Below are 26,085 nucleotides of genomic sequence, written 5' to 3'. Positions count from 1 at the left end.
TGGTGAATCACCGCATGCTAAAATTGGGTCTTGCACATATACACTTTTTTCTTTATGACACATCTCCAGTTTCAAGTCAATTACTTACACAATTTATGAGTAGTTTGATCCACATGTTGGAGCAGTCAGAGAGAGATGATCAAACCCACAGCCGACCAACCAACAAAATGACAACTATATACTCCCTTGCAAACTTTGTTTGCTGGGGTGTAAAAGATTACGTTATTCCCATAGCATGGCTAGGCAAGAAGCCGCTGACACTAAAACAAGGAAATTCAATGCCCCAAAATTTCCAAACCTCTTTGCAACATTCTTTCTATATTTTTCAAAGTTTGAAAAATCATATTTATGAAAAATGTAAAACACAATAATAACAAACAGGGAATTATTTTCAGAGAAGTAGACTTGGAATTGGAAAATCGTATGGTCATTTGGTTTTATTTCTACACTTTATATGTATTCACCTCTCCATAGAACTGACTTTCAAGGCATTTCCTCATGTCGCTTATTGCCCTTATTTCCTCAATTGCTGTTTTCAGTAAGATCGCCTCTGTCTACCAAAATGAAATTGGTTTCACTATAAATGCCTGTAGATGATGTCTCTTCTGTTAGTTCTAATGGTCTCCCAGTGACAATCTCTTTTTGAAAGATCTTTAGCACATGAATAGGATCAGACACATCATTGGATTTACAAAATGTAGTACACTTTTTATACGCCCGTATAAAATACGGGACGTATTATGTGAAACCCCTTGGCGGGCTGGCGGGCGGCGGGCGGCGGGCGGAAGGCATCACTTTGTCCGGACTCTTATTCAAATTGTATTCATCCGATCTTCACCAAACTTGGTCAGCAGTTGCATCTAGTTGATATCTAGGCCAAGTTCGAATATGGGTCATGCCGGGTCAAAAACTAGGTCATAGGGTCAATAAGTGCATTTTCAAAGGGGCCACTTTGTCCGGACTCTATTTCAAATTGTATTCATCCGATCTTCACCAAACTTGGTCAGCAGTTGCATCTAGTTGATATATAGGCCAAGTTCGAATATGGGTCATGCCGGGTCAAAAACTAGGTCATAGGGTCAATTAGTGCATTTTCAACGGCGCCACTTTGTCCGGACTCTAATTCAAATTGTATTCATCCGATCTTCACCAAACTTGGTCAGTAGTTGCATCTAGTTGATATCTAGGTCAAGTCCGAATATGGGTCATGCTGGGTCAAAAACTAGGTCAAAGGGTCAATTAGTGCATTTTACTTTGTCCGGACTCTAATTCAAATTGTATAAATCTTATCTTCACCAAACTTGGTCAGTAGTTGCATCTAGTTGATATCTAGGCCAAGTTCGAATATGGGTCATGCCAGGTAAAAAACTAGGTCATAGGGTCAATTAGTCCATTTTCAACAGCGCCACTTTGTCCGGACTCTTATTCAAATTGTATTCATCCGATCTTTACCAAACTTGGTCAGTAGTTGCATCTAGTTGATATCTAGGTCAAGTTCGAATATGGGTCATGTCGGGTCAAGAACTAGGTCATAGGGTCAATTAGTGCATTTTCAACGGCGCCACTTTGTCCGGACTCTAATTCAAATTGTATTCATCCGAAACTTTTAAACAACTTTTTATCCTGCGTCAAAGTGGTATGGGGGTATAAGTCACATTCAGTGACAAAGCTCTAGTTCAAGTTGAATTCACCAAACTTGGTCAGAGGTAGTATATAGATTATATATCAGTCAGGTCTGATTGGAGACATGCAACCGATTAACACATGCAATATTTTTATGCAATATTTTTATCCAGTTTTGTTTTGCGATATTTTCATCGGGTTTATTTTTTTCGCGATTTTTGAAACGAGTTATTTTTAACAACATGTTTATTGGTAAGTTTCATTTTTCCTTCAATCTAATCATGATTTCCACAGGAACATGAGTTTTTCACTGTGCATGGGTACTATAGAAAGGCAACTGTTTATCATTGTCATCAACCTAAAATCAATTTTTATACGCCCGATTTTAAAAACGGGACGTATTATAGTTTCACCCTTGGTGGGCGCCGGGCGGGCGGCGTCCACAGCAGTGTCCGCTCTCTAATTCAAATAGTTTTCATCCAATCTTCACCAAACTTGGTCAGAAGTTGTGTCTAGACAATATCTAGGTCAAGTTCGAATATGGGTCATGCCGGGTTAAAAACTAGGTCACGGGGTCACTTAGTGCATTTCAAGGATTAAGCATGCTGTCCGCTCTCTAATTGAAGTAGTTTTCACCCGATCTTCACCAAATTTGGTCAGAAGTTGTGTCTAGATGATATGTAGATCAAGTTCAAATATGGGCCATGCCGGGTCAAAAACTAGGTCATGAGGTTACTTAGTGCATTTCAAGCATTTGAAATGGTGTCCGCTCTCAAATTGAAGTAGTTTTCATCTGATCTTCACCTAATTTGGTCAGAAGTTACATCTAAATGATATCTAGGTCAAGTTCAAATATGGGTCATACTGGGTCAATAACTAGGTCTCGAGGTCACTTAGTGCATTTTAAGCATTGAGCATGGTGTCCAAAACCTTCGAACGGGCGTATCTTGTGACAGTTTGGCACTCTTGTTAACTATTGTACTTAAATAATCTCCAGTATGCTGGTCCTCACTGCCCAGATGTACATTGTCCAGGGTCACCATGGAAGTTATGCTGGAAATCTCTGGTAAATCATGGAATTCCATGGAAAACCCCTGAAATTGAAACAACTGTGGTGAGGGGTGTAAAGTGTGGGGGTCTGGGCATTTATTACATTATCTTCCAAAAATAAGACAAGAGGGCCTGAAAGGCTCAAAGTCGCTCTACTGAGTTAACAAGATATTATTGGGACAAATCTTCTGACCAAGTTTCACGAAGATTGGAAAATAAATGTGGCCTCTAGAGTGTTAACAAAGTTTTACTATTAACAGATGGTGTACAATGCCATTTGGCATGCGTCATCCTCTTATCCATATATATATACTCATACCAAGTTTCAATGAAATCCGCCAAAGCACTTCAAAGATATGGCTCCGGACGGACGGACGGAAAGACGGACGGACAGAAAGACGGACAGACAACACCAAAACAATATCCCTCCGCCTATGGCGGGGGATAATAACTCATGACTGCATGCTTTAACAGGACAATACGAGATGTGCCCCTTACATTACAATACATGATATCCCCTTTTCTTTTTTTTTCTTTTTTATTATAAATACGTGCGTGATACATCAACTACTGTATTGTTACATAAGCGGAAAGGTATATGAAAGAAAGAAATTAACATAACCTGTCGTAACACATTATATATTACATCTCTCTTCATAAAATCATAATGGGACTGTGTCTTTTGAAGGGGCCTTTTCACGTTTGGGTAAATTGACAAAAATGAAAAAAGTTGTTTCAGATTCGCAAAATTTCGTTTTAGTTATGATATTAGTGCGGAAACAGTAATACTGAACATGTACTGAACATGAACAACGCAAAACGAATTAATAATTTGGAGAGTTCTGTTGTTGTCGTTATATTTTGTGAAACTTTACAAGGATTGCTTATATAAAGTATAAAATACATCTGGCATTGTATCCAGAACAGGGGCGTAGCTAGCATTTTTTAGCTGTAGGCCCGGATATAATACATAAAAACGGGGGGTCCGGGTGTCATCCCTTGGACAATTTTTAAAACCTATAACACCTGTGGTGAGATTTTAAGCTTATCTAGACAAATAATAAGATATTTTCAGAAAATATAAGACTTTTGCCTGTTTTTCTTTGATATTTTACTGTTTTATCTCGATGTTAGTGAACTAAATTTTCTTCATACCAGAGAACTAAATTTTAAAACAATATGGAACAGAGAAACATTTAAAAATGTAACACAACACTTATTCACAAGTCAAACCATGGGAATTCTTTCCAATAATACTGGCTGCATGTCTATAACGGCACCGTAACGTGTTGGGTGTTAAACTAACTTACAGTTCATGTATTACACTTATTATTCTAACAAGTGCATAAATTACAAGAAATCAATATTTCTACACTTAACCGAGGCAAATGTGTTGATGATTTCATTGATCGAAACGTCCGTTTCTCTGTGATTAAATTTCCGCGGTCATTAACATCATTCGGACTGTTTCAGAATCGATTGTCTTAGGATAATGTCAACATGAAATGCAGATTTCTAACCCCTCACCCACCTCAGGGTCAACATTTTAATGTTTAAAAAAAATGTAGGCCCGGGCCTGCTTTGGCTTATAGCAGCTTTATATCCAATGTTTACATTTATCGATACAAAGCATTTAATGACAAACTTCAAAACATGCCAAAATCTGTGAAAAGGCCCCTTTAAACCTCAGAGTTTTAAATGGTTATTGAAAATAGAATATTCCATATGAACAAAATTCAGTTTAATTAATATAGAACTTCTTTTTAATTAAATAGTGAATTGAAGTTCATTAAATCAAGTTAACAATTAAACAACATGTACGACAAAAGTTATTCACTAAAATAAATGTTCCCTATAAAGTTTCCATAAAATTGTCGCTGTTATCTCAGATTCAGGCTATGTTCAGGACAAAGTAATTTTCTAACAAATGCCAGATATACTCATCTCAGGTTTCAGCTAGGAAATGATGACAAACTGTGTTCACAACAAAAACAAGCTAGAAAGTAGATACACCTAAAATCAAAGTGCTGAAGGCACTGACATTGTTGGCTATTGCATAATCTTAGACGCAACTCAGTTTTCAAAATTATGTTATAGCTTTTTATATCTCAAGTTTGAAATGAACACAACCCATTCAAATTTATAAAGAGTTTGTCTTAAAGCACAGGTTGAGATGTGTTGTTTTTTTCAAATAATTAATAAAAAAGATAATTTAAGCTTAATTTCGGAAAAACAGGGCTTAATGCATATGCATTAATTGTCATCTCAGTACCACAGACTCTCTTAAACGAAAATCAACATAAAATCAGAGAGTGTCGTCCTTGATTGGCTTGTGCCTGTGCACAGGCAAATCAGTGTGCACAGGCTAATCTTATTTGACATGCATTAAGCCCTGTTTTCCCTAAAAGCACCAAATATGTACAGATTTTGAATGTATTTGAAGTTTGAAAGCAAAAGCCTTACTTTAGAAGTAAAGTGGATCTTAACACAAAATTTAACCAAATAGTCAAAGTTACTTAGTCAAAAAGAGCCATAATTCTGTCAAAATGCCAACCAGAGTTATGCAACTTGTCCTGTACAGTCCCCTTATGGTAATTAGTGTTGCAAGTTGGAAAGCAATAGCTATGATACTTTAGGAGTAAAGTGGATCAAAACACAAAACTTAATAAAATATTTCCAATTTTTTAAGTATGAAGTGGCCATAATTCTGTCAAAATGCCAGTTAGAGTTACATAACTTTGCCTGCACAGTCCCCTTATGATAGTTAGTAAGTGTTGCAAGTTTATGAGAAGTGCTGACGAGGTTCCAGGAACATCCATCCATACTGATCTCTGGACAGCACAAAAACAATATGTCCCCCCCCCCCCAATATGGGGGGAGACATAATTTGTGCAACTTTATTTATTGGTGTTAGTGCAAGTTATTGACAAGACACGAAACAATTGCAATTTTTTGCACATTCACACACACAAACACACGGACAGGGTAAACACTATATGCCTGTAGCCATTTCATGGTGGGGCAGAGCTCCAGAAAAGGGCCGTAGAGCCGTAAATAAGCCTTTTTCATGAAGATTTACGCATTTATTTTTATAAACTGGACGTACAATTACGACTTTAATATCCATTCTACGCATTTACGAAAAAATCTGGCCGTACCGATACGTCTGCGTCAGCGCGGCGTGATTGGTTGGTCTCTAACCTAACGGCACTTTTCGTTAATTTAAATTACCGAAAAGTTGTAGACTGGGTTCATATATTATTGTCTATTCTGTCGCGTGATTTCCTGTAACTTGTAAATCCGTCAAAAATGATATGTCTGCGCTCAATTGAATGCCGGCTTAACTGAAAGCGATTCAAAACAACACTTTGTTGTCATATAATGACTACATACAGTTTCTTCTAACCATCCTGACATTAAATCTGTAAACCCCAAAAAATACATTGTCGCCCCAATATTAAACGATTTGATTGCATCGGTGGCGTAAAACGTTAGAAAACACGATGGGAAACGGATGAAACAGTGAAATAAGTGTTCATTAACTTAGCTTACTAGTTGGCTTGTGTTTTCTTGTCAAGAAAAATGAAGAAGTAGTATTAGGCATGAGTTTTAATGTGTAGTTGTATTAGCATCATAATTCAGAATGGAAAACCTAATACAGTAACTGTTTAAGAAGTTATTTATTATAATTGCTGCAAATGTTTCTGTAAAGTCGGTTATACACCCTTCAATATCCAAGAACACGGGTAGTACAGTACTACCTGTATTTTTGGATATGGTAGTACAGGTACTAATTGATTTTAAGCGTTACTCCTTTTCTTTCTGTCAGTGGCAGTACCGTTACTAATTTCACAAATCCTTATCTGGAGCTCTGGTGGGGGCATAACAACAAAACATTGCTACTAATCCAAAATAACATAATTATATATGCATTAGTTGGACATAATTTTTTTTTTTTTTTTTTTCTTGTCATAATTTGAACAATTGATTTTAAATATACATGTACCTTTAAAAACGTGTACCGTTTAAATTAAAATATTGTATTTATTTAAAACTTGACACGCTGTGCACAGCAAACTGAAAAACGCAGATAATCTGCATAACAGTGATTTTAAACAATCTAAAATATGATTTGGAGAAAAACTGCCGCAACACCCCTTAAAATAAAAACTGCCGCAACACTCCTTAAAACAAAAACTGCCCACAGACAGGGAGCAATGACTTCCAACTGACTGTCTCCATTAAAATATAAAGAGAACTGACGAAGCCCCTGGTGGCTATTTTTTTATAGAACAAAATTTCTCTGACCAAGTTCAATAAGTATTTTAATAATTAAATCTGTGTACAGTCTGGTTTTGATTATAACAATTTTATATGGCGAGCAAATACATGCAAGTGTATTCACTTATAAATACCGTAAACAAAGTGCACGTACCTGTTGATGAATTATCTCTGAAGCACTTTCAGGAAGTTCTTCATCTGAATTTCCCTGTGAAGTATACAGGTACGTTTCTGACCGGCTGTTAGCTGCTACTTCATGCTGTGTCTGCATGTCTTGACAACCCTCCAGGCAGTGCGACCTTAAACACTGAACTGGGATCATGAGACCACAGTTTCTACATGCTTCTCTAATGTCAGCTTCTACGGTCTCAGCTCTGATGGGTTCTGTTGACAAGTTCTGTTGAATAGGCCGAATGTATATTTTTGTCTGAGAACCAATAAATTTTTTCAAGCCTTTAACTGTCCAAGGGCAATCTATGACAGTCAGTTCGCGGCTGTTTGCTTGACATCTTAGCAACTCAAAGCCACCACTGTGTTTAAGCTGAGGGAACCCAACACACTCATTATTTTCATCCTTGTCATCTGAGCACACCTTTTCCATCAAATTGTCTTCAGAAGTAAACTGTATCTTCTTAAATCCAAGCCCTGCTTTTAACAACATCTCTTTTACTTCAGCTGTTGGGACTTTTGAACAGTTTTTATCACTCAAACACACAAATGTAACAGTCCATGGCCGATGTTTACCTTCAGATTTTACTCTTTTTCTTGAGTTTCTCCCTGTATGATTGGCAAATAATAAATGCTGCTCAACGCTTCCACTAGGTACTGCTATGCCTCTTATGCCTTTGCCGAACCTGTAAACAAACAACAAATATGGTAAGTAGACTTAATTAAATTGTACATGAAGTTTTTAGTAAATACAACGGTTTATAAGTCACACTAAAATAATTTGTCCATAGGAAAAAGACCCCCCCAAACTCTCAGTTATATTCACAAAAGCTACTTAATTAACAGCTAGTGTGGATCTGAGATTAGACCAGCACAGTGTGGTTTGTATCCAAGAATGGACTTGTGGTCTACTGTATGTTTTTGAATGGTCCTGTGATCAACCGTGGATCCAAGGATGGATAATTGTCATATACTGGATCTGACAATTGGTTAATTTGCATGGAAAGGTGATCAAGTGTGGATCCAAGAATGGACCAGTGGTCTAGTGTGTGTTATATTATGGACCTGTAGTATAGTGTGGATCCAAGAATGGACAAGTGGACTAGTGTATGTTTTCAGATTGGACAGGTAGTATTGTGTGGATCCAAGAATGGACCAGTGGTCTAGTGTTTGTTTTATTATGGACAGGTAGTATAGTGTGGATCCAAGAATGGACCAGTGGTCTAGTGTTCTAGTGTATGTTTTCAGAATGGACCGGTAGTATACATCTAGTGTGGATCCAAGAATGGACCAGTGGTCTAGTGAGTGTTTCAGAATGGACAGGTAGTATAGTTTGGATCCAAGAATGGACCAGTGGTCTAATGTATGTTTTTGAATATTCAGGTAGTATAGTGTGGATCCAAGAATGGACCAGTGGTCTAGTGTGTATTAAAGAATTGTCAGGTAGTATAGTGTGGATCCAAGAATGGACCAGTGGTCTAGTGTGTATTTTAGAATATTCAGGTAGTATAGTGTGGATCCAAGAATGGACCAGTGGTCTAGTGTATGTTTTAGAATATTTAGGTAGTATAGTGTTGATCCAAGAATGGACCAGTGGTCTAATGTGTATTTTAGAATGGATGGGTGGTATAGTGTGTATTTTAGAATGGACCAGTGGTCTAGTGTATTTTTTCAGAATGGACCCGTCACCGGTAGTATAGTGTGGATCCAAGAATGGACCAGTGGTCTAGTGTCTATTTAAGAATATTCAGGTAGTTTAGTGTGGATCCAAGAATTGACCAGTGGTCTAGTGTATGTTTTAGAATATTCAGGTAGTTTAGTGTGGATCCAAGAATGGACCAGTGGTCTAGTGTATGTTTTAGAATATTCAGGTAGTATAGTGTGGATCCAAGAATGGACCAGTGGTATAGTGTGTTTTAGAATAATCAGGTAGTATAGTGTGGATCCAAGAATAGACCAGTCAGGTCCAGTGTATGTCTTAGAATATTCAGGTAGTATAGTGTGGATCCAAGAATGGACCAGTGGTCTAGTGTATGTTTTAGAATATTCAGGTTGTATAGTTTGGATCCAAGAATTGACCAGTGGTCTAGTGTATGTTTTAGAATGGACAGGTAGTATAGTGTGGATCCAAGAATGGACCAGTGGTCTAGTGTATGTTTTAGAATATTCAGGTTGTATAGTGTGGATCCAAGAATTGACCAGTGGTCTAGTGTATGTTTTAGAATATTCAGGTTGTATAGTGTGGATCCAAGAATGGACCAGTGGTCTAGTGTATGTTTTAGAATAATCAGGTAGTATAGTGTGGATCCAAGAATTGACCAGTGGTCTAGTGTATGTTTTAGAATATTCAGGTTGTATAGTGTGGATCCAAGAATGGACCAGTGGTCTAGTGTATGTTTTAGAATATTCAGGTTGTATAGTGTGGATCCAAGAATTGACCAGTGGTCTAGTGTATGTTTTAGAATATTCAGGTTGTATAGTGTGGATCCAAGAATGGACCAGTGGTCTAGTGTATGTTTTAGAATAATCAGGTAGTATAGTGTGGATCCAAGAATTGACCAGTGGTCTAGTGTATGTTTTAGAATATTCAGGTTGTATAGTGTGGATCCAAGAATGGACCAGTGGTCTAGTGTATGTTTTAGAATAATCAGGTTGTATAGTGTGGATCCAAGAATTGACCAGTGATCTAGTGTGTATTTTAGAATGGACAGGTAGTATAGTGCGGATCCAAGAACGGACCAGTGTACCAACACAATATGATACTTAACACTTATTGTAAATTTCATGACATTTCATACAAAAGTTATTTAATCTAATGGCAGAAAAAATTCCACAATTTCAATCAATTAAGGGCGCATAACTCGACAAAATTAATGCATGCACCAACGCAGTATGACGATTAAAATTTTATTTAAGTTTCATTAAATTCCATGCAATGGTTTCTGAGAAACAGCTCTGGACTGACACAAATTATTAAAGCTAAATTTATTAAGAGGGCATAACTCTGGAATAACCAAGTCCGTTGGACCAAAATTTGGGTTACAAAAGTTATTTAATCTAATGGCAGAAAAAAATCCACAATTTCAATCAATTAAGGGCGCATAACTCTTGATATATCATGTTGATCCCGACAAAATAAATGCATGCACCACCGCAGCATGATGATACAAATTTATTTTAAGTTTCATGGACTTCCATGCAATAGTTACTGAGAAAAGGCTCCGGATGGAAAAAATCCTCAATGTCCATAACCTAAGGTGGCATAACTCTGGAGTCACCAAGGCTATCCAAACAGAATTTTACGTGTGCACCATCGTAGTATGATGATGCATATTTATTTTCAGTTTCATGAACTTCCATGAACTAGCTACTGAGAAACAGCTACGGACGGAAAAAATCGTCAATTCAATCAATTGAGAGGACATCAATCTGGAGTTACCAAAGCTATAGGAACAGAATTTACACCTAAACCACGCAGTATAATAATATACATTTATTTTAAGTTTCATGAAATTCCAATCAATAGTTTACTGTTACTGAGAAACAGCTCCAGACAAAAAAAATGTGATGCTTCTTTTTTTTTTTTTCGAAAATATATTTCTTAATCTTGTAAGTTTATAGATAATCCCAGAATCGAACCATATTGGCTATCACGTGACCCGCTCCCATAATGGTACTGAAGAATTTGGCAGATTACAGTGTAATCATAGTTTACACCTGCTTTCTTTCAATAAATAGTACTTTATGGCTTCACACAGTAGGATTTAAAACAAGTGAAACATGAATCCAAGTGTCGATATGTATCACATCGTTATTAATCAATATGAATTTATTTAATAATAAGAATTTAATAAGAACAGCGATTTTTTTCCTTCTTTATAAAGTACCAGAAAACGGCACTTTTCCAATTAGAAAAAAAACTACAAATTTCTCCATTTCAGTCCAAAAAAAAAAATCCCAATTAAAGGTTTAAAAATAAAATAAACAAATGCAACATATGGTTAGTTTCCCTATGAAGCTCTATGGCTTGAACCTAAGTATTTATAATATTGACAGCTTGAAAACACTTAGTTACCAATTTGAAAGTATTTAGGAGCAAAAAAAACACAAATACATCAATTTCCCAATTTAAGGTTTTCACGACTTGCTTTTTCCAAATTTTGAGTTTTTTTCGCTACTCGATTTTTCCAATTTTGAGGTTTTCATGACTCAATTTCTCCCAGTTGAACTAGTACAGGTACTTTTCCCATTGGACAAAAAAAATCACTGAAGAAATATACAAGATAGATTTTTAAAATGACAACACAATGTTTAAGGCTGAGTTAGCTTTTTTAAGGGTTAAGCATACCTTTTAGTAATGCCTTTGTCTAAAATTTAATTATTTAAATTATAATAATTATAAAGGTTATAGAAATATATAAAGTTTGAAGTAAACATTGTGATCTTAGGCTAATAGCGATAATAGTGCCGGATATATATTAATTAGCGAAACTTTGAAGATTTAAGGCCAAGGTAGACACTTTTATTGAAGAGTAGATATCTGACTTTTTTTAAGCTTGTATTATTTCTTAATAAATGCCGTACTTCAATAGTTCTGGAGATACTCATTAAGAAACTTTGTAAGATTAAGAACCAAGGCAGACTTTTTTTATTGAATAGTACATATCTTTGTTTGTCTAAACATTTACCATTTCGTTATTAATATTTCCCTTGTCAGTGTAATTTTAAAGGTAATATAAAAATCTATAGCCGAAATGAAGTTTGTGATTCTGAAATTGGTCCGGAAATATTTATCAGCGAAACTCTGTAAAATTTCAGGTAGAGGCAAACTTTTATATATTCTCAAGCTTATACAAAAATCTCTAGCCAGAAATGAATTTTGTGATTTTAAATGAACAAGTACTGGAGCTATTAATTTGCAAAACTGTGTAAGATGTCAGAACATATGGCATACTTTTTTACTGAAAAGGAAATCTCAGTTTTTGCCTACAACTTTATTTTTATATTATTATTAAAACAAGACTATTGCCAAGCAATAATGTCTTACCGGCTCCACCATTTTCAGATTATTATTATTTTACTTTTTTGCCATAGCAACCACAATTTTTGACGTAGGAACAAAATTAATTAACGTGCATAATGTCCATATTGCCATCTATCCATTTTTCAAATTTCATGAAAAAATAAGAAGAACTTTTAAAGTTATCGCAGGATCCAGAAAAGTGTGACAGACTGATTGACAGACAGACTGACTGAAAGACAGACTGAGCGCAAACCATAAGTCCCCTCCGGTGAAACCGGTAGGGGAGAATAATATTTTACATAAAATATCAAAGTTTATAGCCTGAAATAAACTGTGTTTGGGCTGTTCTCAATATTTACTATTAGGGGCTGTCCATACAGTACATCATGCTCCAGTAGGGGGTAGGGGGTGTAAGAAAGTGTGACAGTCTCTGACATAGAGGAGGGGGTGGTCAGGCCACGTGTGAAGTCACACATTAATTTTTAGCTCATCTATTTTTCGAAAAAAATTATAAGCTATTGACATCACCTTGGCGTCGGCGTTGGCGTCGGCGTCTGGTTAAGTTTTGCGTTTAGGTCCACTTTTCTCAGAAAGTATCAATGCTATTGCGTTCAAACTTGGTACACTTACTTACTATCATGAGGGGACTGGGCAGGCAAAGTTAGATAACTCTGGCTTGCATTTTGACAGAATTATGTGCCCTTTTTAAACTTAGAAAATTGAAAATTTTGGTAAAGTTTTGCGTTTAGGTCCACGTTTCTCAGAAAGTATCAATGCTATTGCGTTCAAACTTGGTACACTTACTTACTATCATGAGGGGACTGGGCAGGCAAAGTTAGATAACTCTGGCTTGCATTTTGACAGAATTATGTGCCCTTTTTAAACTTAGAAAATTGAAAATTTTGGTAAAGTTTTGCGTTTAGGTCCACTTTTCTCAGAAAGTATCAATGCCATTGCATTCAAACTTGGTACACTTACTTACTATCATGAGGGGACTGGGCAGGCAAAGTGAGATAACTCTGGCGTGCATTTTGAAAGATTTATGTGCCCTTTTTATACTAATTGAAAATTTTGGTTAAGTTTTGTGTTTAGGTCCATTTTATTATTTAAGTATCAAAGCTATTGCTTTCATACTTGCAACACTTACTAACTATGATAAGGGGACTGTGCAGGCAAAGTAATGTTACTCTGACTGGCATTTTGACAGAATTATGTGCCCTTTTTAAACTTAAAAAATTGAAAATTTTGTTAAGTTTTGTGTTTAGGTCCACTTTATTCCTACAGTATCAAAGCTATTGCTTTCATACTTGCAACACTTATTAACTATCATAAGGGGACTGTGCAGGAAAAGTTATGTAACTCTGACTGGCATTTGGACGGAATTATGGGCCCTTTATACTTAGAAAATTGAAAATTTGGTTAAGTTTAGTGTTTTGGCCCACTTTACCCCTAAAGTATCATAGATATTGCTTTCATACTTGGAACACTCGCAAACTATCATAAGGGTACAGTAAAAGGACAAGTTGCATAACTCTGGTTGTCATTTTTACGGAATTATGGCCCTTTTTTGACTTAGTAACTTTGAATATATGGTTAAATTTTGTGTTTTGATCCACTTTACTTCTTAAGTTTCAAGGCTATTGCTTTCAAACTTCAAATACTGTCATGATATCATGAGGTTACTGTACCTGGCAAGTTGAATTTTACTTTGACCTTTGAATGACCTTGACTCTCAAGGTCAAATTATTAAATTTTGCTAAAATTGCCATAACTTCTTTATTTATGATTAGATTTGATTGATACTTTGACAAAACAACTCTTACCTGACATACCACAATAGACTCCACCCAAACCATCCCGTGTGCCCTCCCTTCCCCCCCCTCCCTCCCCCCTTCCAAATTTTTTTTTTTTTTTTAAGATCATCTCACAAATGACCACCACACCCTCACACTATACCCCCCCCCCACCCCACCCCCAAATTTTTTTTTTGAAACGGTTAAAAAACACAAATATTTATTTTTAATATTTTATGTTTGAAATACCGTCCAACCATCGCACCCAAGAATCCCACCCCCCACCCGAATCCCCCCCCCTAAAATTTTTTTTTTTTTTTTTTTTTTTTAAGATCATCTCACAAATTACCACCACACCCTCACACTATACCCCCCCCCCCCCCCCACCCCACCCCCCACCCCCTAATTTTTTTTTTAACGGTTAAAAAACACAAATATTTATATTTATTATTTTATGTTTGAAATAACGTCCAACCATCGCACCCAAGAATCCCCACTCCCCCCACCACCACCCTCCCCCCCCCCTTTTTTTTTTTCGTTTTTTTCGCATTTTTGGAAGATAATGTAATAAATTCCACACCCCCACACTATACACCCCTCTTCACTCCACCCCTCCCTCCTTTGTTATTGAAAATGAGAGTCCCTTCACCTTTAAAAAGAAAATAGATGAGCGGTCTGCACCCGCAAGGCGGTGCTCTTGTTTTAATTTTATTTCTAATTTATTATTTTTTTATTTTTGTTGAATATAATAGCTTTAAAAATAAATTTCAATGATTTTGTGAAACATTTGACTTAGTTTTATCAAAGACCTACACAATACATATTATATGTATTATAGGTCTTTGGTTTTATGTCAAAACAGCAATTAGTATCTCCAGAATGTGTTGTTCACGATTCCTCTTGCTAGTAGCCTGTTGCGAAGCCTTGTTTTATGTAGAGCATTGCTTTCGTCATGCCGTAAGTATTATTATTTCTATATTGTCCGCTGCATAAATATGTATCCTGTGTAAAAATTATTGCATAATCGGAAAATTATCTTAAACTTGACCTCACCTATTGTAGATAAAAAAGCAGCAGATATAAAATGATGTGTGTTACATAATTGTCAAGTCAAATTTTTGCAATTTTGTTTTAAAAGTCAATCTAGATTGAGTTACTGCATCAATGAATAACTGTGAAAACTATTGACAATTAACTATTCTATTATTAAAGTCATTTTAATATTGTGATTTTAAGTTCTTTTTATGTCCCCCACTATAGTATTGGGGGACATATTGTTTTTGCCCTGTCTGTCTGTCTGTTGGTCTGTCTGTTGGTCTGTTTGCGCCAACTTTAACATTTTGCAATAACTTTTGCTATATTGAAGATAGCAACTTCATATTTGGCATGCATGTGTATCTCATGAAGCTGCAAATTTTGAGTGGTGAAAGGTCAAGGTCATCCTTCAAGGTCAGAGGTCAAATATATGTGGCCAAAATCGCTCATTTTATGAAGACTTTTGCAATATTGAAGATAGCAACTTGATATTTGGCATGCATGTGTATCTCATGGAGCTGCACATTTTGAGTGGTGAAATGTCAAGGTCAAGGTCATCCTTCAAGGTCAGAGGTCAAATATATGTGGCCCAAATCGCTTATTTTATAAATACTTCTGCAATATTGAAGATAGCAACTTGATATTTGGCATGCATGTGCATCTCATGGAGCTGCACATTTTGAGTGGTGAAAGGTCAAGGTCAAGGTCATCCTTCAAGGTCAGAGGTCAAATATATGTGGCCCAAATCGCTTATTTTATGAATACTTTTGCAATATTGAAGATAGCAACTTGATATTTGGCATGCATGTGTATCTCATGGAGCTGCACATTTTGAGTGGTGAAAGGTCAAGGTCAAGGTCATCCTTCACAAGGTCAAGGTCATCCTACAAGGTCAAACATCATATAGGGGCAGTGATTTTTTTTGTCAGAAATTACAGCCGATATTCGGCAATTGCAAAAAATGATGTTTTTTCCCAAATATTTGATTAAAATTTCCCAAAAAAAGACAAAATTTTCCCAATAAAGCCAATAAGATTACAATGTAATTTAGCAATAATTTCGAACGAGTGCCGATCGAGTTTCCGAGTCGTTGCCGAACAACAACTGACTTACGTATTTTCGCGAATTTAGCCGAATACGATTTTACGTTGCTATCCACATCTCTCTATTTTGCGGAGGATACCGACGATAGTCGATGTATCCCGATTGTAAACGCCTGTTTTTACATACGCCCAAGATGGCGGCAAGCAGACGAGAAATTTGCGATGCGCGGCGAAAATGATAAATAACATTCAAATTAACAAAGGATATCATATGGTTATTACGGAATAATTTAATGCGTGTGTCAATTAACGCAAAATACAACGTTTGAGATAAAAACAACAAATATATATTACAAATCTTCACAGTGAATGCGCATCACGGAAATCAGTGTTGGGAAATTGGAGTTAGTCTACCGTTACTCACAAAGTTAATGCATTTAAGATGAGTATCATTCGAAAATGGAAAGAGACAAACATGATATGATTTATACGTTAGTGGATCTGTATAAAATCAGATTCATATGCATATTCTGCTTTATTATGTTTGTCACGCTTTACAGTTTACTGAAATAGCACTGAAGTGCAAGATGTTGAAAGGTAAAGAAATGAAATAAATTATTTTAACTCCATATAATACATCATTTACATAATAAGACCACTAAAGCGTTTTTTTTTTATAAATATGTGTTAATGTTTTAACCATATGATATTTAATTTAAAAGAATACTGAATTAAATTCTTAATGTTAAAGAGGTTATGATTAAATGGTATATTTAAGAATCTATATAGATTATTGCAAGTTCAATATGAATGTGGAAGGATATTAACTTAACATTGTCTTCATTGTAAGAACACATTAAATTAGTACTTTATAATATAAAAATGCCGTCAAACATACTTTAATGATTTTAATTCTGTTCTTATAATCATATTTATAATGTTTCACAATTTCATGGTTTATCGCGCTATTTTTCCCAATTTCATGGTTTATCGCGCTAATTTTCCCAATCCAAAAGGCACAGGCTGTAAGAAAAAAAAATAAAAAAATCACTGAGGGGGACATTGTGTTTCACAAACACATCTTGTTTAAAAGTGGAAATGCTATTTTTCAATACAGTTTACCGGTAATAGTGAAATGTGTTTTAGCTTATATTATAATTAGGTGTTCCATTAAAAATGGTTCGAAAGTGTGACATACTTTAGGGGTTGGGGTTTTCGAGATGTGTGACAGTTTGTGACAGGGGGAGGGAGGGGGTTAAAAATGGTCAAAAATAGTGTGACATACTTTATGGACGGCCCCTTTAAACTGATTTCATTATTTATTAAATTTTCGTAATAAAATCGAAATTTACACTAAAAATGATCAACATGAAAAACATAGAGCTTTAATTAATTTATAATCCTTAAATAGTTCCAATCTGAATAGTGTTCTCTACATTTCCTAAACTTATAATGTATTTATTAAATTTTCGTAATAAAGTCTACATTAATGATTTAAAAATAAAACACAAAAAATACGTGATAATTCAGCAAGATAATGGTCTTGGAAAAAACATCTGCGATAAAGGCACGAAGAATTCGCTTAATGGGAAGGGATGTCCAAAGTGTGGATTAAAAGGGTTTATGGGTATGCCCGTGATACCACATATCTGCACATGTGTACAGAGCTCCAGATAATTTTTTAAGATAAAGAGTATATCACTCATGACTTTTTTAGCCGATGAGTAAAATTTTAAATACTCCCGCAAGTCTTTGATTTTGTAATTTATAAAAATGTTAAACATGAACATTCAGAAAACATGTATTAATAAAAAGGAAAATCTACTCTTGTTTACATAAACATGCATTTTGAAATGGCTGATGAAATAATCCGAATTGGGGCACTGTTGGTCCAACTGATAATTGCACAAAATGTGTATGCCAGTTTTTATGATGATTTTTTTCACTCATCAAAAGTATAATTTATGCGTATTTGGAAATTTTCCATGAGTATTTTACGCTAATAGGCATCTTATCTGGACCTCTGTATGTGTAGATACTGTTATTAAGATAAAACATATCGGGTCGCCTTCAAATAACATGTTAAATGACAATCAAGACTTAATCCATGCCGGGGACCTATTCCAATAGGTTCATGCTGGGTTTTATTGCTCTTTTAAAAAAGAATGCAGATGGTTATCTGATCGATAACAGAAACTATTTAAATCTTTATATATATTCGATAAAATTGTTTCGCTTCCTTGTTTTGTGCAGGGACTATACAAACATATATAGGTCCCTGTTTTGTTCTTCAGTACCGTAACGGCAGCGTGTGCGATTCAGGGTCGGTAATCCGGGAGTTTTTAATTTCTGGGATTGTCTATAATCAGGGGAAAAAAATTCCACTCGTCCGCTCGTATTGACGAGTGAATTCTTGAAAGGACGAGTGAATTTCCCTAAAGCTCTCGTCCTACAGGACGAGTGAAAAAAAACTGATGTTAAAATATATATTTTCTGACCAGTAAGACTCTTTTTCATTAAATAAAATCATTTCTTAAAGCATATCTATTCTGAAAGTAGAACGATAATGAACCAGAAATCGTAATTGAAAATTTCATACAGCGTTGTTATGCGAGACTGTGTCCCGAGTAAATATTGGCTTTTTGGTGTAAACTTTGCGCGTCCAGGTTGACAGGGAACCATCTGACTTCATTCACTGTAAGTATTGATTTTTTTAAAGAATTATTTTACTGCGAAGTTCGGTTTTAAACCAGTCTGAATTTCATATGAAATATGTCTGACATACGAGCGTTCTTTAAAGGGGGCACGAGCGATGTTCAACCATCCGAAATGGAAAGCATGCAAGCATTAGAAAAAGGAAAAAACAAATTTGTCTTCATTTATTTATTTTGTGTTCCTCATAAATAAAGTAAGTTAACATTTCTTCTGTGATCAGCTGGCATGAATAACTAAGTAAGCAGCATTTTAGCAGTGATATAGGAAACATTGCTAGTCATATCAGTCCTTTGCAATCTTTCTTTCACACATATTTGAAGGACAAGTGCATGTGTTTGCAGGACGAGTGAAAATTTTAATGCACTTGTCCTGCAGGACGAGTGCAATTTATAAATATTTTTGTCCCCTGCTATAATGGAAACATTATTTTATACAAATAATCTTAATTTATTTAAAAAAATAAAGCCATTGTTTTATGTCAAGAAGCTGTTCTTATTAAAGTTTTGTAGCAAATATATGTATACTTTCTGTAAGATAGCAATAAGTATTTCATATTAATAAGCTTTAATATTTTTATTTAGTAAGATAGTTATAATTTCTCATTTTGACGTTTTTTGTGTGCGCATATATATAAATATATAAACATAAAGGTTAATTTGTGTAAAAATATTGTTCGGCAACATTTTTAACTCATAATAAATATTTAAAAAAATCATTAAACTGTCTTATGGCTGAAATCGAATGGCAATGCTTTGTTGTTTTGAGTTTACTTAATTTCTAGTTTGTATTCATTGTTTACACAGTTTTTCTGGCTAAAACAGGACACTTTTTGTATGTGACATTTGTTAGAAAAATATTTGTCCTGAACAAAGCCTTAATACAGATAACAGCCACAATTTTGTGGAAACATAAGGAACATGTATTTTTGGTGAATAATGTTGGCTTAATGTTGTTGAACAGTTAATATTTATTATCCCCCCCCCCCCCCAATGCTAGCTGAAATAATTCGCGTTCAGAATAAATCTGAATGCTGAAACTCTGGTCTGTAAAAACCATAATGAAAAATAAATACAATACTATTATGGGAATTACAGTATTTACAAGTGTATATATCTAAAATCTACCTGTTGTTTGAAAAATATGAACTTAGATCACAAAAATTACCTGTATTTCTTTCGAAATCATAGACACGGAATGATCATTTTTTCAAATTTTTGCATTTTGTATCGAATAAATTAGTTACAGTGGGATCGATGATCTGTACCATAGCTATTTCGTACTTTTTACTTTTGGGGTATCATCTACTATTAGTATTGTTAAAGCTAGTTATAATTTTTCTTTCGCTTCTTCTTCTTCTTTTGATTATTATTTCCAATTTCATTTTGTTTTGAGCATATTGCACACTTCATTTTTTTGTTCGAGCTCAGTTACAAACATATTTGAATTTAACCTCCAGTTCGATAGCGATTTTAGATGTCAAGCTCACATTCACTGAGGGAGATAACATGAATCTTTACTACAAGGATTTATATTGCATTAAACAAACTCGAAATATAGTTTATTAACAGGTAAATGTTTATATATTTTGCTCAATATATACTATTTAGGCAACGTTCTTTCATAAGTCAATTTGTGTCGGAACTCTCGCTATTAAAAAGATAGAGTGGACTATTGACGCCGAGAGTCTGCCAAAGCAAAAATCATCAAAAGACTCTATGGCGGCAATTTATATTGACTACCCCAATGAGTACTGTGTACGGCTTTATATTTGTATTTTGACTCAGCATACTTCTTTATTACAGTATGTGTGTGCATGCCATAAATTTCTTCGGAAGCACTTTGTAAGTCTATAACAACTACAGTATCTGCAAACACTATCATGATTGATAAAGCTGTTAAAGTAACATTACTATTCAAAATCAACGAAAGTTTCGTACAATTGTTCGTAAAATAAACTTAACCAATTAAAAATCAGTGTTCTTTATGGCAATTGCCGAAATTTCAACGTCAGATGTGGTCTGGTAAAATAGATGTTTGTAGATACAAATTGCTCGTTTTTATTATTGTTTTAAATATCTATTCATACGACACATGAACACTAAAATGGTGTTTGTGTGTCGTATGAATAGATATATTCGCGGGAATTAATTGTGGCCAGAAATAAATAAAAATGAGCATTTTGTATCTACAAAAATCTATGTAATCATACCACATCTAGCGTTGAAATTTTGGGTATTGCTATAAGGAACACTGATTGTTAAGGTGTTTACTTTATTTTACGATATACTTAACGAAATTTTCGTTGATTTCGAGCGTTATAGAGACTTAAATTGTATTTCACCCACCTGCTCACTGAGTTGTCTTGTAGCTGCCCCACCTCGCGAACTTTCTCTCGCAATCTGACTCTGTCCCCAATTGTCGTGACACTGAGTCGACCGAGTTCAGTGTCTGACAAATGAGTCAACGAATCAAACTCGATCTTCTGACCAACAAAGTTTCCTAGAAGTGCATAGAGGCCAATTTCTTGCAGAACGTTCTCAACCGTTTTGCGGACGGCCATGCTGCCTTGGTTAGCTAATAACAAAGGGAGGTAACAGTGCAAATATGCACACGTTCATTTAACGGCTCATAAAAACAATAACGCCGCAAATTTAAATCTAAAATCAATATCATATTCTTATATATTCATGTAGCGAGGATTTCCAAAAGGTCTATAAGAATAACTGTTCGTACTGTATATAATTTAATCACTATTTATATAACCACAAGTGTGTGAGAACTAAGACAATTGATACAAAGCATGTGTATCTCGCTACTAGCACAGTAAATGATTCATTCTGCCGAGAAATACACTTGTCCTAAGTTCAACCATCGTATAATGAAATTTGCACATCATATAATGAACAATGAGCATCACATCATGAAGAGAGAACATCATATATTATGGAGAGTGAGCAGCATATACTGAACATTGAGCATCATATAATGAAAAGTGAGCAGCATATTATAGAAAATCTTATAAAGGAGAGTGAGCATCATATAATGAACAATGAGCATCATATAATGGGCATCGAGCATCATATAATGTACAGTGAGCAGCATATTATAACGAGAGCGCCGATGGCGTTAAAAGCATAGGTGCAAGATACAGGGAAGAATGGCGTCACGTGGTATAATGTAGTTCGATATCGCCATCCGCGAATTTCTCAAATCAATAATTTCAAACAATTACCGACTATTTAAATAGATAATCTTTCCATTTACATCAGTGTTCGAAACGGTTATGAAAAATAATTACCCAAGCCTTTCTAAATTTAAGCACGGACAGATCTGTATCGAACTATTCTTTTCACAAATGAAAATAGACGCTACCCTATTCGTCTGCGTCAAGAATTTGTCGTAAAACTTGTGGTAAGCGTTAGATGCAGACGTGCACAACAGATTGAGTTCTGAATACAGATTTCTGAATGCAGATTGTTATAGAACTCCTCACAGCAGTTACTTCCCTTGCTTCGCCCGGTTAGTTACTTCTAGTATAAGGGAGGCCACTGCGTAGGAGATTGAGATTTATAGTGCAGATAGAATTGTTTTACGAACGAAATTTGTTTTAGGTTATAAGAAGATTTTTTGACATAAAACGGTCTTAGAAAAATTCACTAAAAACGGTGTCAGCAATATTCTTGGAAGAAAACGTTAGAAAAACGTTTACAAAAAAAAAATTGTAAGAATGACCATATACTAAATTAAATAGATATTTCGTCTGATTTTTGATCAGGTATGGCTTCATAATGGGCAACCGATCGATGTGGATTTTCGAAATGTGGTATATACCATAAGCATAGGTGCGTAAACGCACCTATGCTAAAAACGTATCATCATATAATGTACAGGGAACCTCATATAATGTACAATGAGCATTATATAATGGACAGGTGACATCATATAATATACAGTGTGCATCATATAATGTACAGTGAAAATCACATCATGGACAGTGGGCATCATATAATGATAAATTATCATCATACTATTATTTATTAACAACGTATAATGCCAAAGTAACATCATATAATGTAAAATCGACATCATATAATGATAAATAAAGTAATGTAATGCATATTGTCATGTAAAGGCAGCTATTGCGTTCCATACAAAAACATTCCATTCTTTTCAAAATTGTTTATCCAATTTAATAATTATTTCAAGTATAAATATTTCACAAACAGAAACAGTTTTTGTAACAAATACAAAACAATTTCTTTCTTTTACCTTCAATAAAAAGTTTATGTTTAATTTGTAATTAATCTTATGAAAAGCAAATAAACCCAAAGAACTATCCAAAACTGCTTAGCTCATTCAATAGAACTTAAAAACAATAATCTGAATAAATATTACAAATAAATATGCATCACTTTATTATTCCCCTTTTTTTCACAGAAAAATCATCTAGTGTAACACTCTATGAAGAGTTAGCCAACTCAACATGCCAGTCCTTGAAACACGGGACACAGATATGTACATTTCATTCAAGGCATAAAACATTGCATTCTTGTCTTCTTTTTTCTTTCTTGCACTGTCTGCAACGGCCTCTTTTTTGGAATGCCCAGGGAAGTGTCCTGCTTTCACCGTCACCATTTTCGCCGTACCATTCTTGCAGTAACCTCCTATCTGCTGTTTTGAGAGGTTCATGCGGAAGTCCAATACGGTCCTGTCTTTTGCCTTCCCAGTTCGGCTTTTTGTTGATGGGATGGTAATTCCCTCATCACGACAAATCCGTTTGTTATTGCTGTATCCAATATGAAGAAGTTATATGTCCACCATACTAGCGCCGTAAATATGCGCTCAAAATAGCTTAAGTGGAATCCCGGCTGACGCAAAAATCCGTCCAATAATCTTATTGAATCATCGAATCAGCTAACAGCACCATGTCCCCAACTTCTCGAACTTAATCATAGCAAACAAATTGTAAAATTACTATGTCCTATAAATAATGTCAATGTTTTACATCACTTTATTTGTAAACAATACCTTTTTTTAATAAGAAATATAATCATCTAATCAATACATGTAAATTGAAGAGAAAACGCTAAAAAATGCTGGATTCTACAAGATTTTAAAAACAACAATGCATTTTCTTTGTACAACGTGCATAGTATCCGGATAATCGAATTTCCAAAGCTGTTTTGCACGCTTAAAAATGATAAACAGATGTTCATTGTGGTTATTTTTAACAAACAACATAACGGCCAATCGATTTCAACTAAAAACTTACACGAAAAGGCTGTCCTAGAGATAAAATCTTTTTTTATATTTAACGTTCATTAATCCATTGATGTTATGACCGTCTCGAAGTAATTTGACGTTGTCAACTATTTGGGTACTTTTGTCGATAATCCTATATCAGAAATATACATCAAATAGCAATGTTTAAAACATGATAAGGTGTAAAACTTACCAAATAAACAATTTTCTTTTTCCTATCGCGAAACAAGATGGCCGACTGTTTGTTGTGCTTTTGGAGGCACGCTGAACAACGCGTAATGATTGGTCTGTTGAGCGCTCACTTTCCTTAACGTCGCTCAACCATTGGTCAGTTGAGCACACGGTATGTACTTGGAAGGGTAACTGCTTGGTAAACTCTGTTATATTAGAACGGTAGCAAAAACTAGGATTGCATTCTGTTTGAATGTACTGTACATGCCATGAAATGGGTCAAATTTCTCTATTTTTCATGAAAATGAGGTGGGTGAGAGGAAAGATAGTTTGGCAAGTGAAGAAGCCACCCTTGTCTTTGGTTGTATTTTCAATGTATGTTGCCTATGTTATGACACTGACACAAAAAGGCTTTCTTGTGTCATTTTATGTTTTGATGAAATGGATTTGACTGTTTGTGGCCTTTCGGAACTCGAAATTTTGTCGAAATTATATCTTCTGTCCCCCTTAACAGCAAAATGCAAAATTTTAAAATTGTGTATATCATAAAAAATGATAAAAATGAAGAAAGACTAAAATTGAAGCATTGAAAATAAATACAAAATAATAAATGAATGTAACATCTGAAATGGGGCGTGCACTCCAAACGGCTATGGTGTTCTGCAGTGTAGTTTCCGCGGATAATGACCATGACATACACCATCATGAGCACATATTAATTAATGTCTGTTGCGTTAATAAACCTTCATCAGCACATATTTGTCTGTTGTTATTTATGCTTTGAGGCTCATAACGTAAGTGCTTGATGTTGACACAAAGTTTATTGTGGCATAAATGCTACACATGCATTTTTGATTACATGGCATGTTTATTTTCAAGATAATATAGTGTGCGGTGAGCTTTAAGCCTTAGCCTTTTGCCACATCTGTTTCACCGGAACAATCAGCAAGGTTTGAAATATGCCTCACATATTCCTGATTGTTCACTAGTTGCTGTCGTTCCATGTCTTCCACTTGGCCAGCAACAGTGTTAAGCTTCCTCTGCATGACCCTCTTGTCTGGAGCCTGTATAGAGAGGCAGGCCAGCAGTAGCTGTAAGTCTGATATGCCCAATTTTGAGCACAGCACTGGAAGAAGCAAGCTGATATTCAGGACTCCTAGTTGCTTACCATGCTTCTGTGGAATGCTGGTGTATAATGGAATTTCATCTGAGAAAAGTCACAGTTGTGGAGTCCTTTTCTGTCTGTGATATTGTAATCCAGGCTAGGTTGATCACATCTGTGATTCCCTATATGCACTTGAAAATGTTTCCAAGCTTTGTCTTGTTTACAATGATGTTCACATTGTCAGATATATTTGCACTGTTTCCAATTGTAGCACTTAGATTTTCAGACTGTGGTTCTGTTTGACGTGGTTGCAGTTTAAAAGGGAGAATGAGTGGATCCCGAGAACGATTACACGCATTCAAGACATTGTTAGCCACAGAATCACCCAAACGCGCGACACTTTCCTGGTCAGGGTCTGAATTTAAAGTTAAAACAGAATAGAATCTTGAACTTGTTTCTCCACACAGCGCACATGACTGCAGTTATAGTTTGGAAATACTGCTTTTCTACTGAAGACCGTGGGGCAACTTACCCACCACAGGATTTACACCGATCAAAGAATCGAAGTACGATAACATTTTGCTGTACTTGGAATTAGTCATGAAACCCTCAATCTCTTGTAAGATGTCTGCTAAGTCATAGAGTTTAGCTCTATCTTTATTTGTCAAACAAGGAAAAGCATGCAGTCGGTTTGACAAAACTGTCAGCACACTTTCTGGTGTGCCGAAACTTTTGTATAACCTCTGCCAAATCTGATTCAACGCTTCATCTATATCATGAAGATAAGCTGTTCTTCGGCTTATCGCATGATTCCTA

The 26,085-nt window shown here is 35.2% G+C and overlaps 1 protein-coding gene across 1 annotated transcript; it reads right to left on the bottom strand.

Annotated features, from left to right (window-relative positions):
* Nucleotides 1-491: 491 nt before the first annotated feature.
* Nucleotides 492-21,368, bottom strand: LOC127831068 (uncharacterized). Its single transcript, XM_052356054.1, has 3 exons — nucleotides 21,077-21,368; nucleotides 7,109-7,808; nucleotides 492-705 (listed from the first exon to the last, which is right to left on the bottom strand). The coding sequence occupies exons 1-3, from the start codon at nucleotides 21,289-21,291 to the stop codon at nucleotides 523-525; spliced, it is 1,098 nt and encodes a 365-aa protein (XP_052212014.1). The 5' UTR covers nucleotides 21,292-21,368; the 3' UTR covers nucleotides 492-522.
* Between the last annotated feature and the right edge of the window lie 4,717 nt (nucleotides 21,369-26,085).

The sequence above is a fragment of the Dreissena polymorpha genome, chromosome 5 (assembly GCF_020536995.1).
Source record: "Dreissena polymorpha isolate Duluth1 chromosome 5, UMN_Dpol_1.0, whole genome shotgun sequence".
Taxonomy (NCBI): Eukaryota; Metazoa; Mollusca; class Bivalvia; order Myida; family Dreissenidae; genus Dreissena; species Dreissena polymorpha.
The sequence above is the reverse complement of the archived record's forward strand: the minus strand, read 5'-3'. Positions and strand labels throughout refer to the sequence as shown.

What these genes read in the sequence shown, in the direction of transcription:
- LOC127831068 (XM_052356054.1), bottom strand. Translation starts at nt 21,291, where the DNA reads ATGGCCGTCCGCAAAACGGTTGAGAACGTTCTGCAAGAAATTGGCCTC. An exon ending in CAAGACAACTCAGTGAGCAG is followed by an intron (nt 7,809 to 21,076) that starts GTGGGTGAAATA and finishes GTTTGTTTACAG; the next exon opens with GTTCGGCAAAGGCATAAGAG. An exon ending in CAGAGATAATTCATCAACAG is followed by an intron (nt 706 to 7,108) that starts GTACGTGCACTT and finishes GCGTATAAAAAG; the next exon opens with TGTACTACATTTTGTAAATC.